The sequence below is a fragment of the Loxodonta africana genome, chromosome 22 (genome assembly GCF_030014295.1).
Source record: "Loxodonta africana isolate mLoxAfr1 chromosome 22, mLoxAfr1.hap2, whole genome shotgun sequence".
NCBI classification, from domain to species: domain Eukaryota; kingdom Metazoa; phylum Chordata; class Mammalia; order Proboscidea; family Elephantidae; genus Loxodonta; species Loxodonta africana.
This window is the reverse complement of record NC_087363.1, coordinates 38,488,240-38,503,849: the sequence shown is the minus strand read 5'-3', so window position 1 is coordinate 38,503,849 and position 15,610 is coordinate 38,488,240. Positions and strand designations below refer to the sequence as shown.

The following is a 15,610-nucleotide window of genomic DNA, read 5'->3' as shown; positions in this document are numbered from 1 at the left end:
GAACTGAAACAAACCAGTTTGAAGCCTTGCTTTAAGCCCTTCATTCATGCGTTCATTCATTCAACAGGTATTTATTGAACACCAGTTATGTGCCAGGCACTGTTCTAGGTGCTGGGGATACAGAAGTGAAGGGTGAAGATAGTGTCTACTCTCACAGAGCTTACGTTTTAGTGGGAGGACAGACGATTGTCGAGTGAGCAAAGAATGAACAAGGTAACACCAGATGTGATAGGCACATCTGAGAGACATAAAACCAGTTGATGTGATTGAGACCAGGGAACGTAATTTCAGATTTGTGCTAACTTTGTCATTTTTCAGATGACTTAGAGATATTAAGACAAAGCTCAGGTCTTCTCATTTCCAATGTGCTGTTCTTTTTGTAAACTTTGAAGTCAGAGATGATCAAACAGCCTTACTAGATCCTCAGATTACAGTACATACCAGTATTTTTCCAGCTAGGACTATTTTATAAGGAGCTTTGGTGGCGGAGTGGTTAAAGCACTTGGCTGCTAACCAAAAGGTCAGCAGTTTGAACCCACCAGCTGCTCCACGGGAGAAAGAAATGGCAGTCTGCTTCCGTAAAAGATTTACAGCCTTGGAAACCTTATGGGGCAATTCTACTCTGCCCTGTAGGATCGCTATGAGTCAGAATCGATGCAATGGCAACGGATTTTTAGGACTATTTTATAGATGGTAAAATAGGTAAACTTGGCTACCCTTTCGGCGGACTTAACTTTCTGCGGCCTCAGACAGGGAGCTGAGCGGCCATTTCTGAGGATGGATTAACAGTGGAGAGATCTGAGTTGTTTTTCCTCTCAATAGACATTGATTAAGCTTGGTCCATATTGCTAGTTTCTGAGGATATGCAGATGAAAAGCTATAATCAGGCCTTCAGAATTTAGCAGTCAGGTGGAGGTGACAGGCTTGTAAATGAGTAATTATAACATCACATGCTAAATTCTGTTGTTCCTCTGAGACTTGAGTTAGGCCACTTCTCGGCTTCCCTGAGGAGTCCCTGGGTAGCAGAAATGGTTAAGTGCTTGGCTACTAACTGAAAGTTGGAGGTTTGGATCTACCCAGAGGCACCTTGGAAACCCTGGTGGCGTAGTGGTTAAGCGCTACAGTTGCTAACCAAAAGGTCGGCAGTTTGAATCTACCAGGTGCTCCTTGGAAACTATGGAGCAGTTCTACTCCGTCCTGTAGGGTCGCTGTGAGTCGGAATCGACTTGATGGCAACAGATTTTTTTTGTTTAGAGGCACCTTAAAAGAAGGGCCTGACAATCTACTTCTGAAAGATCATAGTTATTATTACTCATGGGGTCACCATGAGTCCAGGTCAGTTCAACAGCAACTGGTTTACTGGGCCTTCCCTGATACTCTGCCTCCACACTAGGCAGAGTCGCTCTCTCCCTTCCTGATGTGAAGGCAAAGTCCTTTTCTCATGTAGGGATCAGTCAGCATGGTGCCCTGCAGGCGGCTGCTTGTACTGGGATTCCTTTATCAGCTCTCGGAATTATTCCTCTTCTCCCTGAGTAATGTTTGAGTGAGAAAAGCCAAGTGGTTTTCTGCCCTAGTGTAGTGTAGCCAACTCATTTAGTAAACCCCCTCATATATTTTACTGGACATAGTAAAATTACTTAGGGCAAGTCGGTTGAAGTAGATCCCAAAACATGTTGCTGTCAAGTTGATTCCAACTCCCAGTGACCCTGTAGGACAGAGTAGGACTGCCCCATGTGGTTTCCAAAGAGCGGCTGGGGATTCAAACTGCTGACCTTTTGGTTAGCAGCCGAGCTCTTAACCACTATGCCGTCAGGTCTCCAAAGTAGATTCAGTCCAATTTATTTTAGTGATGAGTGTAGGAGCTAGTCCTCAGAGTCCTAGGCATGAGTTTGCCCCTCTGATGAGTGCAAACTGGAAAGCAGCTTCCAGTTAATTAGCACTTATAATGTGAAGAGGAGTGAGCCCTTCATTACATACAAGATGCTACTTTGAGAAAATTAGCTACATCTGCCTTTGTGAGGCCTTAAACCTTTAGAGCCCTTTTACACTACATTCTTCAATCCGTACGATGAAATTTAGATCAGATGTCTCTGTGATTTCTCCTCAGTGCTGGGGAGACAACCTACAGTCTGGAACATGCCAATGACCTTCGCGTGGAAGTGCAGAAAGCGTATGAGCTAATAGACGCCTTAAGGTATGGCCTGTCTCATCTGCTGGTTTGAGTGGGGAAGGTGCTGTGTTTTAATGAAGTGGTGGACGGCTAGCAGACCTGGGCTCACCCAGAGTCTCAGGGACAGTGGAAATGTGTGAGGGGGAGGCCAAGGAAGGTGACAACTCTGGCTCTCGCTGTATCACAGTAACTTTTAGTTAAGGATTTCCAATGTTTGGTACTTTTAAAGGAATAAGAGTTATGTATTGATACCAACTGTGTGCCCATCGCTGAATATTTCTATATAGAGTAACTCGTTTATTCTATCAAAATTACCCTGTGAGGTAATTGGGGTAAATAAGGTTAGTATCCCCAATTTTATAGGCAATAAAAGGCACCACAACTAGCAAAAGCATTGGCATCAGGGTAGAAACCCAGGCTCTAGTCTCCATCCTTCAAGTCTGCAGTGGCTTTTTAACTGTGGGGTGGCTGTCAGGGTTCATTCAGCCTTTCGAGCTATATAAAGTGCAATGACTGAGAAGGAGAACTGAGATGCGGAGTCTTTGTCCATCTATGCAACATAATTTTCAGGGCCTGGGGCAAAATTAAAATGCAGGGCCCTTGTTCAAAAATGGAGAATTTTAAGACAGTGACAGCAGAACATTAAACTAAGCAGAGGCCCTTCTAAGTGCTGGACCGTGTGCAGCTGCTGGCCCTGCCCATGTGGTCAGTCCCTCGATGACCCAGTGTTTGTTGTGCACCCTGTGCTATTAGGGCCCTTGCGTACAGACAGAGGGCAAGAAATGGGCTTTGTCCTCAAGGAAACCAGTGGCGTCACTAACCCATCTCCTCCACAAATCTTCCCCGCTCCCGGTGAAAGCCTGGCACCTCCAGGGACTGTTCACCCTTGTTTCTGAGGCTGGTAGTGCCCCTACATTGATGTATTTGTTTCAATTCAGTAAGAAGATCTTAACCTTAGGCTTGAACCAGGACCCTCCAGCACATCCAAACACTTTGCGGCTACAGCGGATGGTCAGATACTCAGCTACACTTTTTGTACAGGTAAGCCATCCTGTGGTGGCGTAAACATCACAGTTGGCAAATCTTGAGCTTCTGCCTCTCAGAAAAGAATCCATGCTAATAGCTTCTTTATTTTTTATTTATACATTTATTATTTTTTTAAGACCATAAATGGATTATGCCACATTTAGAGAAAAAAGTAAAAGCACTTTTAATCCCATATCTAAATATAATCACTCAACATTCTAGTGTATTTTCTTCTAGTGCATTTTTTATATACATTAGTTAAAGTGTTAAAAAGCAAAGATGTCACTTTGAGGACTAAGGTATGCCTGACCCACGCCATGGTATTTTCAGTCACCTCGTATGCATGTGAAAGCTGGACAATGAATAAGGAAGGTTGGGGAAGAATTGATGTATTTGAATTATGGTTTTGATGAAGAATATTAAACATACCACAGACTGCCAGAAGAAGAAACAAATCTGTCTTGAAAGAAGTACAGCCAGAATGCCCCTTAGAAGTGAGGGTGGTGAGACTTCGTCTCACATACTTTGGACATGTTGTCAGGAGGAACCAATCCCTGGAGAAGGGCATCATGCTTGGTAAAGTGGGGGGTCAGCAAAAAAGAGGAAGACCCTCAACGAGATGGATTGACACAGTGGCTACAACAATGGGCTCAAACATGGCAATGGTTGTGAGGATGGCACAGGACTGGGCAGTGTTTCATTCTGTTGTCCATAGGGTTGCTATGAGTCAGAATTGACTCAACGGCACCTAAAAACAACAACAGTTATGATTAGTACATATTTACACATTCGTGTCTCCTCTTTTTTCCTTAAGTTTTATATCATGATCACTGTTGCTTGAATGGCTACAGGATACTGCTTTGACTGTGTCTGTCGTCCTTTATTTACCCCTCCCCCTTTAGTTGGCCATTTGATAGATTCTCATTTTGCTATTATAAGCATTGCCATGCTGGGCATACTTGTACATAGCATTTCTTCCTGGGGACAAACTCATAAGGAAGTCCTCCTAGGGCATTGGTTAACAGCTGATGGCTTAGAGTCAGGTTAAACCTAGGTGGTTAGGGCTGAGTTATATCTTTCAACCTCTGAACGCCCCTTCTGAGAGAAATGCGGGTAACTACCTCCAGGCCTCCCTGGCAAAGAGTTCTAATAGATAGAGTCTTACTGGTCTAGTTTCCTTAAACTGTATGGCAGAGAATGAGGCCTTTTCTCCTTCTGAGTAGTGATTACATTCAGCAATCATTTCTTGAGTGCCTACCACGTGCCAGGCAATGTTCTAGGTGCTGGGTGCCCTACAGGGAACAAAAAAGACAAACATTTCTGCTCTTATAAAACTTATATTTTAGGGAGGGGGTAGATGGTAAACAACTAAAATGCATTGTGTATAAGATGGGGGAAAGGGCTGTGGAGAAGGGATAGGGAGGGCTGGGATGCAGGTTTACAAACTGAAATAAGTTGTCAGGGAAAAAGCCTCATCGAGAAGGTGACATTTGAAAAGGTGAATAACTGGGACATCTGATGCTGGTTATTTCATAAGGAAAGGGCGGAATAGTTTGGAAGTTGACTCTTTGCCCTGATTCAAGGGTTAGTTAGGCCCTTTTCTGAGGCCATCAATTAATATGTAGTAGCTTAGCTGACACAGACTCATCATAAGGCTTGTGGTTGATTTTTTTCCCCAAAAGGGTTTAAGTGTAAACTTGTCTGTGACTCCCTACAGGAAAAGTTGCTTGGCTTGATGTCACTGCCAACCAAAGAACAATTTGAAGAACTGAAAAAGAAAAGGAAGCAGGAAATGGAGAAGAAAAGGATTCTGGAGAGACAAGTGAGTGAGGTGATCCTGGCTCTGGCTTCTGCTTCAGGCTTCCAGAGCACAGAGGCCTTCCCAGGTCCCAGACGGTCCTGTGAGGCTGCAGGAAAGCAGAACCTCTTGCATTGTCTAGCTTGGATTTCCTTCTATTCTGGCCTCACTCTGGTCTACAAAAACCAGAATGCATGTTTGTTTTTCTTCCAGAGGTTCTGCTGATTTTCTCCTGCCCAGATTGGCCCTTCTCCCCCTGATGCAGGCTACAGAGGATGTAGCTGCTAGGGGGTTCTTTTCTTTGTAGAACACCCTGGAATATGCAGTATTAAACAGAAAATAATATGCATACTTAATATTGTTTGAGACTCTAGTATAGAGTTGTAGCATACCCCAGAGGTTTGAGAAAAGTAGATGGCCAGTGAATCTCATCCTTTAGCTTACTGTGATTCGTTTTATTTTATTTTTGAAAATCAGAGTCTGCCACTCCTCTTACCCCCCAGAAGAGCATAATTTGGTTGTAGCAGCTGGTCTTGTTTGTCCTAAGGTGGGAAATTGGTGTCTTGCTAGCACAGGATAGAAGGGACCTCTGAGGATAGCACCTGCTATTGGCCTGTGACTGTGTTTCTTCTCCCTAGGCTGCCCTAGAATCCCAGCGAAGGTTGGTGGAAAGGCACGGTGACCTGGCGTCACGGACAACCAATGGGGAGGTGGCGTCTCTTCATAGGGGCCCTGCCCCCTTGCGGAAGGCTGAGGGCTGGCTCCCGCTCTCAGGAGGCCAGGGCCATGGTGAAGACTCGGACCCCCTTCTGCAGCAGATTCACAACATCACATCGTTCATCAGGCAGGCCAAGGCCGCAGGCCGGACCGACGAAATGCGCACGCTGCAGGAGAACCTGCGGCAGCTGCAGGATGAGTATGACCAGCAGCAGACAGAGAAGGCCATTGAGCTGTCCCGAAGGCAGGCTGAGGAGGAGGACCTGCAACGGGAACAGCTGCAGATGCTCCAGGAACGGGAGTGGGAACGAGAAAGGGAGCAGTTCCAGGCAACGTCCCTGCACACACGGACACAGTTCCTAGACATCCAGGAAGTCAGGCCTTTTCAGCTGGAGCCTGGCAGAGAGCCTCACACCCACCCTACTTATGCTCTGGACCCAGGCTCTCCCCTAGTTAAAAGCAGTGTAGCTCCCAAGACGTCTTCACCCTGCTCAGCTGGAGAACCCATCAGGATGTGCTCTGGGCCCCCAGCCCTCAGCCAGGAGTTCTTCCTCCGGAGCACCATGTCACAGCAAAATGAGGTGCCTGCCCTAAACCCCTTTGATGAGGAAGATCTCTCCAGCCCGGCAGAGGAGGGCACTGGCAGCTCTCCTGCTACAGAGGTTTCCTTCGGCCCTTCAGCCCGGATCCCAAAAGAGTACAATCCTTTTGAGGAAGAGGAGGAGGAGGAGGAGGCAGTGGCGGGGAATCCCTTCACTACCCCGGATGGCCCAGTGCCCAACCCCTTCGATGAGGAAGGTGAACATCACTCCCAGAGGCCTTCAAGCCCTCCTGTTCCCGGCAACCCCTTCGAGGAGCCCGCCTCTACCAATCCGTTTGAGATGGACAGTGACAGTGGGCCAGAGGGTGAGGAGCCCATCGAGGAGGAGCTGCTCCTCCAGCAGATTGACAACATCAAGGCGTACATCTTCGACGCCAAGCAGTGCGGCCGCCTGGATGAGGTGGAGGTGCTGACGGAGAACCTGCGGGAGCTGAAGCGCACTCTGGCCAAGCAGAAGGGGGGCACTGACTGACTGGGGGCTGGTGAGGTTGACGGGGAAGGAGGCAGGGTGAGAAGTAAGATGCCCACAGGTTAGCAGAGGGGATCTGCTCTTTTGTGCTATGCACTTTGAGGTATTTCCACTACAGTTGAATAATGGCAACTATAACAGGAAAAATGAGCATTTGTCTGCCACTTTTCCAGTTTTTTTCTTTTTTTTAATTGGAAGTTTCCCCTTTAGAAGGGACTTCACAATTTTCACTCCTGAAATATAACTAAATGCAGCTCTGTTGAGCCCAGGGTAGAAATGGTTGCCATGCACCTCCTGGGCCTATTTGTTACTGCCTGGTCTTTGGTCATTATGCAGTGTTACAGGGCAACCTTGTATTGGGCCCTTCCTTTAGCCAAGGTGGACAAGATGGACTTCTTTAAACTATTCTGCTCTGGTGGAAGTCTGTCCCCATTAGGTTGTGGGTTCCCTCTCACCGGGGGCTTTCTCTGCCATGCTTGGTACATCCTGCTTGTACAATGGAAAGAGGGAGGTGTTACTGTAAAAGGAATAGTTTAGATCACAGAGAGCCCAGCTCCTCTTTTTAAGAGGGAGATGGAGATGAGAGGGTCTGTTTCTCTGTCCGTGTTAAGTTCTTGGTTGTCTCTCTTTGGAAGTTAAAGTCCCATTGCAAGGGTTGTCATTGTGAGTCTGATCATGAGCTTTTTAGGAAACAGGAGTGGTTAACATTTTGGTCAAAAGAGGAGGGAAGAGTCTCTGATAGGACTGAATGACAGAGAATGATTGTCTTTCCTCTGAGAAATCTCCCTCAGAGCTTTGGCAAAATCACTTGATCCAGGCCTCTTTAAAAGGCCCAGTCTATAATTTAGGAATTGGTGATCAGGAAACTTTTGTGGAGCATTGTCAGGGGGAGGGGAAGCTTCCTTGAGTCAGAAGATAAAATGATTTTCAGGGGCAAGTTGGTCAGCCTTCTTCCCTTGTGGTTCATCCTCTCCTGACCTGGGGCACTGGTGGGATAGTTTCTTAACAACATTTAGTATTTGTTTTTAGATGCTGTCAAGTAGGTTCTGACTCATAGTGACCCTATGTACAACAGAACGAAACACTGCCCAGTCCTGCACTACCTTCACAATCATTGCTGCGTTTGAGCCCATTATTGCGGCCACTGTGTCAGACCGTCTCGTCAAGGGTCTTCCTCTTTTTCGCTGACCCTCACTCTACCGAGCATGATGTCCTTCTCCAGGCACTGGTCCCTCCTGATAACATGCCCAAAGTATGTGAGACAGAGTCTTGCCATCCTCGTGTCTAAGAAACATTCTGGCTGTACTTCTTCTAGACAGATTTATTCGTTTTTCTGGCAGCCCATGGTATATTCAGTATTCTTCACCAAACACAATTCGAAGCCGTCAATTCTTCAGTCTTCCTTATTCATTGACCAGCTTTCAAGTGCATATGAGGCAATTGAAAGTACCATGGCTTGGGTCAGGTGCACCTTAGTCCTCAAAGTGACATCTTTGCTTTTTACCACTTTAAAGAGGTCTTTTGCAGCAGATTTGCCCAATGCAATATGTCGTTTGATTTCTTGACTGCTGCTTCCATGGACGTTGATTGTGGATCCAAGTAAGATGAAAACCTTGACGACATCAATCTTTTCTCCGTTACTTATTGGTTCAGTTGTGAGGATTTTTGTTTTCTTTCTGTTGAAGTGTAATCCATACTGAAGGCTGTGGTCTTTGATCTTCATCAGTAAGTGCTTCAAGTCCTCTTCCCTTTCAGCAAGCAAGGTTGTGTCATCTGCATATGGCAGGTTGTTAATGAGTCTTCCGCCAATCCTGATGCTGCATGCTTCTTCATATAGTCCAGCTTCTCAGACTGTTTGCCCAGCAGACAGACTGAATAAGCATGGTGAAAGGATACAACCCTGATGCACACCTTTACTGATTTTAAACAAGTGAAATGTTTGAAGAGGCACAACCCAGGACAATTCCAGGAGCACTGCAGTACTTTTCACCAATTAAGGGCAGAAAGGGAAATTGTTAACTTAGCTCTGGTGCTTTGGTTTTCAAGAACATAACCCTTCCCTCACATTTGACATCATGATACCCAAGTGTACTGAGTAGAGCTCCTGCAGTTGTGCTTGTTACTAGTGAACAGTAACTGACCACTAGTCACTTTATGCCCCTGAACTAACTCTGGATCATACTCTCTGGTTACTGGTGCAAGAGCTGAAATTCTTTCCATTACATCGTGATGAAGACCGCGTTGCTCTTGGGCCTGCCTGAAACCTCTTGGTGTAAAAACAGTCTGTGTTTTTGTCCACACCATTCACATTTCTTCAGTACCCACTGGATCTTTTGGCTGAATAAAAGGTCCTATATTTGGAGTGGGGTAGGGGGATGAGGGGTTGGGTAGAGGGTGTATGGAGGACCTCTTTGCAATTGGATTCTGTTCACAAACAGAGGATACAGATGGGTTACTAGTGTCAGCCAGGTGCCAACGCTGCTAATTGTCATGGGTGGTTTTGGGAAGATGGCAGCCAGAGGCAGCCCAAGCTGATGAGCGGCACAGGCCTCCATTCTTCCGAGGCCTGCGCCCTTCCTGCTGTTATTCTGGAGGGTTTCATGTCTGGTTGGCACAGCCCTCCCTTCTCAGTCTGCCCTTTCTGAGTGAAGAGGAGGCACTCTGCACTGAAGAGCAGGTAGTGGCAAAAGCTCAGCGCTGCTTTCCATCTTAATCACTTTTCTAACAAGAATATAAATCTCTTTTAATTAGCTGGTGATTTCAATTAAGACTAATTCACTAAGTATACCTCTTCTCTAAAATCAGCTCCAGGTAGCAATCTGTAAGTAACTAAGAGCATTGAGAGACACACATACAAGAAACATTTAAAAAACGATGTTTAAAAAACCTCGCTGGATACAGTAAACCAAACTAAAACCAAATCCCTCTGATTTGATTGAATTTTTTCATGGCTGTATTCTTCCACGGATTCTTCCATTTAATTCTTCCATGGGTGTATCCTTCTGTAAACACAGTCACAACAGGAGTTAGAATTTCCTACCCCTCAGCTGTACCACTTCCCAGGATTCATCCAGGCACAAAGTTGGATTTACAGACGGGCTGACAGCAGGGAAAAGTTGGCCTATGGATTGTAACCACAACTTCAAGTTCTGACCTCCTGTAGATATTTCACCCTTCCTACAGTCCTTCTACAGTCCTTCAAGGCAAGCAGCTCCATCTCATCAGCAAATGAGGCGTTCTCGATACGGCGTTGGCAGGTCTCCCTAGACATCGATCATATATGGAGGACACTCTGGGGATTCATGCAGCAAATGAAGCAAATAAGCTTTTCCCTTCTTATGCCCTGTTTGTATTTTTCCCTGTGTAACACACTAATGACGTTTACTCATTGTACTTGCAGCTCAATGTGTCTTTGTGGTTCAGATACTAAAATGTACCTCTGAGTCATCGTGGGCCATGTGGTAGGTTGGACTTTGGTATAGTTAACTGTCAGGACTCAAAGCAAGAAGCTGGTCTCTTACCTGGACGCTGACCGTGATAGGAGATTGTGCCGGTCATCTGACAATGACTGTCAGTTTGAGGCTTGTTAATTTGCATGTACTACTCTGGGGTCTTGTATTGGAATCTTTTTCAAAAAAAATAAAATAACAGATGTTAGTGGTTGCGCGTGTATGTGCATGCCTTATAAGTGAGTCTCATCAGATAACATCACCCTCCCTTCTGTCTTAATGATGGACCATCTTGGTGTTAGAAGAGAGTCCAGCTCCTGTGTTACCTGTCTGTTTAAGACCTCCAGATAAAATCAAGGTCACTGGGCTCTGAAAACCAAACCAAACCAAATACCAAACCCGTTGCCATTGAGTTGATTCCGACTCAACACGACCCCATGTGTTACAGAGTAGAACTGCTCCGTAGGGTTTTCTTGGCTGTCATCTTAATGAAAGGTGATTGTTAGGCCTTTCTTCCGTGGTACCGCTGGGTGGGTTCGAATCACCAGCTTTAGGTTAGTAGTTGAGCTCAAACCGTTTGCACCACCCAGGGACCTTTTGGGCTCTCAGCAGGGGATAAATGTGTGTTCCAGTCCTGCCCTTACCCTCAGTTACTTCTGCATTATTGATTAAATGTTCTGTTCTATGCTGCATTTCCACCCGTTGCAAATCTGTCCTATAAGCAGGCCTGTAAGGTAGTTACTTAGGTACTCACCTATAAGGAAACAGGTTAAGACAGGTAGTCTGGCTGGAGTCACACAGCCAGTTAAGTAGTGGAATGATTTAAACCCTGGCCTGCCTGACTCACTTCTCCCTAAGTAGCAAGGAGAGTTTGATCTGGGTCAGGTACAGTGGGAGTATTCAAGCACTGTGTTGGCTCAAAGGGCAGTGGAGAAAGGCTGGGTGCTGCTGTGTGGGTTTCTGATACATCACTTGGGCCTTTGAAACCAAGAGCTCCTGAGGACCTACGTAGATTACTGAACTGGGTGGGGATAATAATACTTAGTGCTTACTATGGACCAGACAGAATGCTAGGTATGCATCAGTTATTTAATCCTCCCAATAACCTCAGTTTACAGATGAGGAAATGAGTGTGGTGAAGATAAACTTGCTTAGGGTTACACCACTGGAATTCTAGGCCAGGTCTGTTTGACTCAAAACCCAGGCTGCCCTAACCTGCCTTGTATATGGACATTGATGTTTCTAGCGTGGGATGGAATGTTTCAACCGTAGCACATCCCTCCTGTGGGCTTTAAGATTAAAAGCTCTTCTGCCTAAAACTTAAGTAGCATAGCCCAATTTGAAAGGACTTTAGAACCGACTTCTGGTTTCAAAGAGACATACAGAGTTTGGAAGTCATCACCTCCCGTCCTCACAACAAGAGAAAACTGAAAACCCCTGCCTTTTCTTGAATCCATCAGAGGACTGACATAGCAGGACAAACTGCCATCCTGAAATCTGGAGAGGCAATTGAATCCAGAAAGTGACAGCCAAGATCTGCTTACCTGGAGCAGAAGCTGCTGGAACCAGAAACTGGTAGGAGCACTCAATGGTAATTTTGAGGAATTGCTGCAGGCTGAGTGTGAACTCGCATGAGAGTGAGGAACTCCCAGGCCCACAGTTTAAGGAACCCCACACTTTGATGAGTTTTACCCTCAGGAACCCCCCACCGGGTTTTCAGGGTGAAGAGCTGAGAAAGATCCTCTCAGGGCTCTGGTAAGGGGAGGGGAAGATTTGCTGTTAGTTGCCATAGAATAAGCTCCAATTCGTGGTGACTGTATATGTAACAGAATGTGACACACATTGCCTGGTCCTGCCTCATCTTCATGGTCATTGGGATGTTTGAGTTCAATTGTTGCAGCTATTGGGTCAGTCCATCTCATTGGCGGTTTTCCTTGTTTTTGCTGACCCTACCAAACATGATGTCTTTTTCTAGTGATTGGGCTTTTTTGATGACATTTCCAAAATAAGTGAGCCAAAGTCTCACTATCCTTGCTTCTAAGGAGCATTCTGGTTATGTTTCTTATAAGACTGATCTGTCCATTCTTCTCGCAGTCAAGTGTATTCAATATTCTTTACCAACATGGGACTTTGTATGCATCAATTCTTTTTCTGTCTTCCTTTTTCATCGTCCAGCTTTTGCATGCGTATGGGGGTGATTTAAAAGACCCGAGGCTTGGGTCTGATACACCTCAGTCATCAAAGTGGTATCTTTGCTTTTTAAAATGTTAAAGAGGCTTTTTGCAGCAGATTTGCCTAAAATAGGGAAAAAGTTAAGCAATGCTTAAGTCACAGCCCAAAGACACAGGCCCACTAAAAGGTGGGAGATTTAATCATAAGATTATAGAATGCTTCCCCTTCCCCACACTTTACCACCACACCAGTGGGGCTCCAGTATAATAATAGATTACAGCTGAAAGAGCTGCAAGGCGCAGATTCTCCAAGAGGGTATCTAGGGAAACCCAAAATTAAGAGGGGAGAAACAAACAAGGATGCTACAGGAATCTGAAGCCTCCGACACCTACACCTACAGCAAACATTTAACAAGCCCAGTTCCTAGCCAGATTAACAGAAATTCTCACACTAGAGGGCTATTTACCTCAAGTCCTATTACCTGATGATACAAGTAATATCGTCTGGGTTTCAACAAAAGATTAACGAATGTGCTGAAAGGCAAGAAAAAACAGTGTGATGAGGCAAAACAAGCATCAGAACCAGATTCAAATGTTGGTACAGATGTTAGAACAATCCAATAAGAAATTTAAAATAACTGATTAATACATTAAAGGCTCTGATAGAAAGAGTAAGCAACATGTAAGAACAGATGGGTGATGGGAGCAGAGACATGGAAATGCCGAGAAAGAGTCAAAGCAAACTCTGGAAATCAGAAACACTAACAGAAATGAAGAATGCTTAGTTTCTTAGTGTTGCTGTAACAGAAACACCACAGTGGCTTTAACGAACAGAAATTTATTTTCTCACAGTTTAGGAGTCTGGAAGTCTGACCTTAGGGCACAGGCTTTAGGGGAAGGCTTTCTCTCTGTCTGCTCTTGAGGGAAGGTCTTTGTTTCTTTTCAGCTTCTCTTCCTCGGCTCCTTGGCAATCTTCATGTGGCGTGGCATCTGTCTTCCCCGTCTGTTCTTGCTTGCTTCTGTGCCTGATCTGCCTCATTAGCATAACAAAGAAAACCCTATTCCCAAATGGGGTTATGCCCACAGGTATAGGGGTTAAGATTTACAGCATATTATGGGGGAACACAATTCAACCCATAACAGATGCCTTTGATGGGCTCATCAGTAGACTGGGAAAGACTGAGGAAATAATTAGTCAACATAGAGATATATCAATAGAAACTTCCCTAACTGAAATGCAAAGAGAAAAAAAAAAAAAAAACCACGGGATAAAACAAACAACATTCAAGCACTGTGGGACAATTTTAAAAGATGTAACATACGTGTAATGGGAATACCAGAAGAAGGAAAAAAAAAATTGAAGTAATAATGGCCAACAACTTTACAAAATTAATGACAGACACCAAACCACAGATCCAGGAAGGTCAGGATAAATACAAAAAAAAAAAACAAAAAAAAACACTAAACCTAGGTATATCATATTCAAACTGCATAAACCAAAGACCAAGAGAAAATACTGAAAAAAATCAGAGCAAAAACTCACCTACAGAGAAAAACAGGGGTAAGAATTACAGATTTCTCCGTCAGAAGCCATGCAAGCAAGAAGAGAATGGAGTAAAATATCTAAAGTGTTAAAAAAAAATCACCAACCTAGAATTACGTATCTTATGAAATTATCTTTCAGATTGAAGAAATAAAAACTTTCTCAGACAAGAGTACTTAAGAAATGCATTTCATCCCCCTTTTGCTTACCACATAACTGAGGTCCAGAGCTGTTAAGTGACTAAACTAAGAAGGAGTAGATCCCAAACCATTTTTTTTCTTTTTGCAAGTCAGCTTATTTTTAGTTAATGATAGAAATTTGCAATTCAAACCCTGGAGAAGTTGAGAAAGGAAAGTTGACTTATTTGAGGTTGAATAGCAATTTTTCAGCAGACTTGGTATCTGAGCTCAGGTCTCCTGATTTAGTTTCTTTCCACTGTATTGTCTGACTGAGCTTGCACCTATTTAAAAAGATTTTCATGTGTGGGTGTGTGTGTGTGTGGGTGGCGGGGGGTGGGATTACTAACTTAAAAGTGTGAAAACCCATACTTCCAGGAAAAGGGAGTTCTATAGGGTGGCTATAGGGTTTTGTTTTTATAGGGTGGCTAGGAGCCCTGGCGGCACAGTGGTTAAGTGCTGACTGCTAACCAAAAGGTCGCCGTGGGAGAAAGATGTGGCAGTCTCTTCTATAAAGATTACAGCCTTACATCCCACTTTGAAGAGTGGCTTCTGGGGTCTTAAACGCTAGCAAGCAGCCATCTAAGATGCATCAATTGGTCTCAATCCACTTGGATCAAGGGAGAATGAAGAACACCAAGGACACAAGGCGATTATGAGCTTAAGAGACAGAAAGGGCCACATGAACCAGAGACTGCATCATCCTGAGACCAGAAGAACTAAATGGTGCCTGGCTACAACCGATGACTGCCCTGACAGGGAACAGAACAGAGAACCCCTGAGGGAGCAGGAGAGCAGTGGGATGCAGACCCCAAATTCTCATAAGACCAGACTTAATGGTCTGACTGAGACTAGAAGGACCCCGGTGGTCATGGCCCCCAGACCTTCTGTTGGCCCAGGACAGGAATCATTCCCGAAGCCAACTCTTCAGGCATCTATTGGACTGGACAATGGGTTGGAGAGGGATGCTGGTGAGGAGTGAGCTTCTTGGATCAGGTGGACACTTGAGACTATGTTGGCATCTCCTGCCTGGAGGGGAGATGAGAGGGTGGAGGGGGTTAGAAGCTGGGGACATGAACACAAAAAGAGAGAGTGGATGGAGACTGTGGGCTGCCTTATTAGGGGGAGAGTAACTGGGAGTGTGTACAAGGTGTATATGGGTTTTGTGTGGGAGACTGACTTGATTTGTAAACTTTCACTTAAAGCACAATAAAAATTATATAAAAAAAAGATTACAGCCTTAGAAACCCTATGGGGTAGTTTTACTCTGTCCTATAGGGTCGTTATGAGTTAGAATCGACTGGATTCTGTTGAATTTCTGTCCTAGTCATTGGGTTTGGTGGCTTTACAGGGTAGCTGAGCCAGCATCACTTCGCGGCAATGGGTGCGGTAAAGCGAAGGTGTTCACGCCCACTTTCCCATGACTACAAGTCTCAGGCTACCCCGCGGCGCGCGTTGCTCTTCGGGAAGTGTCCCGTGAGTCTGCGCGA

General features: G+C 45.1%; 1 protein-coding gene across 5 annotated transcripts in view; it reads left to right on the top strand.

The window, feature by feature from the left end:
* The window catches only part of RBSN (rabenosyn, RAB effector), a 36,864-nt gene extending 21,335 nt beyond the window's left edge, over positions 1 to 15,529 (top strand). For all 5 annotated transcript variants that reach the window (XM_010589941.3, XM_010589940.3, XM_003409743.4 and 2 more), the window contains 4 exons: positions 2,108 to 2,194; positions 3,109 to 3,211; positions 4,914 to 5,018; positions 5,633 to 15,529. In XM_010589941.3, the coding sequence (XP_010588243.1) occupies positions 2,108 to 2,194; positions 3,109 to 3,211; positions 4,914 to 5,018; positions 5,633 to 6,784 (1,447 nt within the window). In that variant the 3' untranslated portion in view covers positions 6,785 to 15,529. The remainder of the gene's footprint in view (positions 1 to 2,107; positions 2,195 to 3,108; positions 3,212 to 4,913; positions 5,019 to 5,632) is intronic.
* Positions 15,530 to 15,610: the final 81 nt, after the last annotated feature.